At 40.4% G+C, this 4,424-nt stretch overlaps 1 protein-coding gene across 1 annotated transcript in view; it reads left to right on the top strand.

Annotated features, from left to right (window-relative positions):
* Positions 1 to 4,424, top strand: part of IL23R (interleukin 23 receptor) — a 142,540-nt gene that overhangs the window by 41,749 nt on the left and 96,367 nt on the right. The window contains exon 3 of the mRNA XM_006862496.1: positions 1,287 to 1,410. Within this exon, the coding sequence (XP_006862558.1) occupies positions 1,287 to 1,410 (124 nt within the window). The remainder of the gene's footprint in view (positions 1 to 1,286; positions 1,411 to 4,424) is intronic.

Raw genomic sequence — 4,424 nt, 5'->3', positions numbered from 1 at the left:
GAGGCTGTAAATCTTTACGGGAGCAGAAAGCCTCATCTTTCTCCTGCGGAACAGCTGGTAGTTTCGAACTGCTGACCTTGTGGTTCACAGCCCAATCCGTAACCACTATGCTACCAGAGCTCCTTTATAGTGACCATGTGTTTAACACTACATAGCATATTGTTGTTGTTTTTAAGTGTCATTGAGTCAGTTCCGACTCATAGTGACCCTGTATAGGGTTTCCGAGGAGCAGCTGGTGAGCTTGAACTACCGACCTTGCAGTTCAAACTGCTTTGCAGTCTGGCACATTAACCCACAGCACCACACCAGAGCTCCGTGTATGTATAATGTTGCCTGGTTCTGCATTGTATTCTTGATTATTGGTATGTTCAAGTCCATTGTTACAGTTTTTGCATATTTTGAATGCCTTCCAAAGTAAAAGATTCATCTTCTAGCACTATACCAGAAAGTATTCTATTGTGGTTTTTCATTTGACTAAATTTCAGAAGCAGCTCATCAGGCCTTTCTTCCTACTCTGGTTTGCTCTGGAAGCTCCACTGAAACCTGTCCACCAAAGTAACCTTGCTGGTATTTGAGAAACTGAGGGCATAGCTATAAGCATCATGCTGTTGCTATTGTTACATGCAACTGAGTCAGTTCCAATTCATGGGGACCCTGTATAGGCTTTCCAAGGAGCAACTGGTGTTTTTGAACCACTGATCTTGCGGTTAGCTGTCCTGTGCTTATCCTACAGCCACACACCAGGACTCCTCCAGCATCATAGCAACAGGCATACCACCACGATACAACAAATTGATAGATGAGTTGTTGTTGTTATTAAGTGCCTTAGAGTTGGTTCTGACCCTTAGTAACCCTTTATAGAGTTTCTAAGAAGCAGCTAGTGAGCTTGAACCACTGACCTTGAGGTTCAAGCTGACTTTGCAGTCTAGTGGATTAACCCACAGTGTCACACCGGGACTCCTATAGATGAGTTGTTGTTGTTCTGTGCTGTGGAGTCAGTTCCAACTCAGCAACCCTGCACAGGGTTTCAGAGGCTGTAAATCTTTACGGGAGCAGAAAGCCTCATCTTTCTCCCAAGGAACAGCTGATAATTTCGAATTGCTGACCTTGCAGTTCGCAGCCCGATCTGTAACCACTATGCTACCAGAGCTCCTTTATAGATGATTGGTCCCAAAATATATTGACTACTAAATATTTTGTAAAGACGTTTATAGGTTCTTTTGGGGTGGTGGTGGGGGAGGCAGTGTTCATTTTTTGCAATTCCTAAGTGATAAATATTGTTTCAGATCCACCAGATGTTCCTGCTAATGTAACCTGTGTCATTCATGAATATTCAGGCAATATGACTTGTACATGGAATATTGGAAAGCCCACCTACTTAGATACAAAATACACAGTGCGTGTAAAGAGGTAGGTTCCTTTCAGCAGTTTAACAAAAAGCCATTGCACTTTAATTCAATCATTGTTCTATATCCAGCACAGATCCAAGATATTAGCTTCAAACCATGAAACATATACCCTAATGATCTCCAACTTCTTAATTATAACCAGTGAAGCTACTTTGAGGTCTTAATGATTCATCTTGTGATGCAAAGCATTCTGTATTATTTCTGTCCTTCTGATCATTACTAGAGTCCTTAGGTGGTGCAAACATTGAAGTGCTTGAGTCTTAACTAAAAGGTTGAGGTTCAAACACACTTAAGTGCCCCTTGGGAGAAAGACTTGGAGATATGCCTCTGAAAAACCACGGTCTTGAAAACTCTATGGAGTGTATTTCCACTCTGACACACGTGGGTTTGCCATGAGTCATAATTGACTGAACGGCATCTGGTTTGTTTTTGGGTTTATCATTGTTATGTAACACGGTGCTAATGTCTATGCAGCACAGCACAGTCTTAAAAGGACATCAGTTTTAATCCTGCTTCTACCCTCCTTCTAGTGTTTAGGCAACTTACTCAATCTCTCCAAGTTGCCATTCCTTTATATATTTTGTTGTTGTTGTTGTTGTTATGGGCCGTGGAGTTGGTTCGGACTCATAGCGATCTTGTACAGGGTTTCCGAGGCTGTAAATCTTTACCGGAGCAGAAAGCCTCATCTTTCTCCCACAGACCAGCTAGTAACTTCGAACTGCTGACCTTGCGGTTTGCAGCCCGATTCATAGCCACTATGCTACCAAGAGCTCCTTATGTATATATATGTTGCTATTGTTGTATGTGCCATGAAGTCAGTTCTGACTCATAGCGACCCTGTACAGGGTTTCCGAGGCTGTAAATCTTCATGGGAGCAGAAAACCTCATCTTTCTCCCACGGAACAGCTGGAAGTTTCGGACTGCTGACACTGAGGCTGGCAGTCTGATTCGTAACCACTAGGGTACCAGAGCTAGCAGTTAATTCACTCATTCATTTTGCAGTAGTAGAATGTAAGCTCAATGAAGGCAAGGATTTTTGTGTAGCTCACAGCTCTATCTTTTAAGTCTAGAATGGAGCCTGGCACATAGTAAGTTATCTATAAATATTTGTTGAATGATTATTTTAACTGATGACTAGAAATACACTTTTCTTGCATCATCTCTTCACAATTAATACCAGAACTAGTTCTTGTTAAGTTGATTCCATCCCATGGCAATCCCCATGTATGTTAGAGTAAAATTGTGCCTCCTAGGATCTAATGGTGGGTGTTTTGGAAGCAGATCACCAGTTCTTTCTACTGGGGCATCTCTGGGTGGACTCACACCTCCAACTTTTCATTTAGTAGTTGACTGCAATAACTATTTCCACCACCCAGAGTTTACAAGTTGTATTAAATTTAAAAATTGTTTGTCTCAAAACTCAGACTAATTTAACCCAAATTCTGAATTGATGGCATCCAGGCTAATGGGATTTAATTGTGTTTAAAAGAGACATAAAAGATGTGAAGGCAAATAGATATTCTCCTCTGAAAATTCAAAGCATGAGCTAGTAAAAGTACAGGCAAATTGGAAAGGGAAACAGCAACACAATTTACAATGAACTAAAAAGTACACTTATGAGTTAAAAAAAAAAACACAACAAAAAACTAGAGAAAGTCATTTTCTCAAACTACCAAAAAGATCTCACACTCCACCTCCTCCCATGAAAGAGCTGACTTATAATAATGAATTTTGTGGTTAAGGTAGCAAGAATCTCTTCTAGATCCTGGGTTACTAGGGTATTTTCCACCTTAACCGATAGGTAGAGATCAGCATTTGCAAGGTTTCACTTCCAACTCATATGGCTCTGTTTTCCAGTAAAATCACAGAGTGGTACTTTACCTCAGTCCACCCACTTCTTTCACAAGTGGCATTTTGGTGACATTTCCTCATGGCAACAGAGAGGCCATCAGGAAACTCCATTTGGAATGGAGTTGAAGTTGTAAAGTACAAGAGTTGTGTTGATTCAAGAGCTCCTCCTTTTTCTCTACAGCGCTGTGTGGTGACCCCACCAGACAGAGCTACATGCCCAGTCACATATACCTTCCTTCTTCACTACTCTATTTTGCTGTGTACTAAGGTTGTGAGAGAAAATCAAATGCACCTCTGCTAATCAGCATCTACCATCTGTGGTCCACTGCTCCTTAGCAACTTTATGTACTTGTTTTTGTCTTGGAAATACTGATAAGATCTAGCACAGTGCCTTGTACTCAAATACAAGTCAAAAAGCACTGCTACTAAGGTTCCAGTTCTTACATACATGAATTTACTGTGCAAAAACAAAACATTTTAAAACATGTGATCAGTGAGTGACTGCCGACAAGTTATGTCACTAATATACTTCTTATTCTCATTAGGATGCCTTCAGAAAGGCCCAATCAAAGCAGTGACTTCTGAGGGGAGCTGTTAGTCCAGATCATTTCAAGGCAGAGGACAACTCAGAAGGTTTGGGCAACTGTGTTTTGGAATTCCTAAGGGATAACCTTGATAGATTTTCTTGGTTGACACAGAACAATCAAGGGGGCTTATTAGGAAGAAGTTTCAAGAAAATTAAAAACTACATTATGAAAAAAGTGCCAGGAAAGTTGTGCTGAGGAGTTTTTTTCTCATCATGAAAATGAAACTGCTCATTCTTTAAGGCCATATTTTCCAACTACTGATCCTTCCTCTTTGTTTGCATCCTTTGCATTCCAATCACCAGTAATGATCAATACATCCTGATTGCACATTTGATCAATTTCATATTGAAGAAATTGGTAGAATTCTTGTATTTCATCCTCACAATTGAATAATTGGATATTTTTCTTAGAATCATTTGAGATTCTGCTTCTTCTCTAATTAACAGTGAACATTAAATCTATCCTGTTGTTGTTAGGTGTTGTTGAATCAGTTCTAACTCATAGCAATCCTGTGCACAGCAGAACAAAACAGTGCCCAGTCCTGCACTCTCCTCACAGCTGTTGTCATGCTTGAGTT

This window comes from Chrysochloris asiatica, unplaced genomic scaffold (genome assembly GCF_000296735.1).
Source record: "Chrysochloris asiatica unplaced genomic scaffold, ChrAsi1.0 scaffold00048, whole genome shotgun sequence".
Lineage (NCBI taxonomy): Eukaryota > Metazoa > Chordata > Mammalia > Afrosoricida > Chrysochloridae > Chrysochloris > Chrysochloris asiatica.
This window is presented reverse-complemented; position numbering and strand designations above follow the sequence as displayed.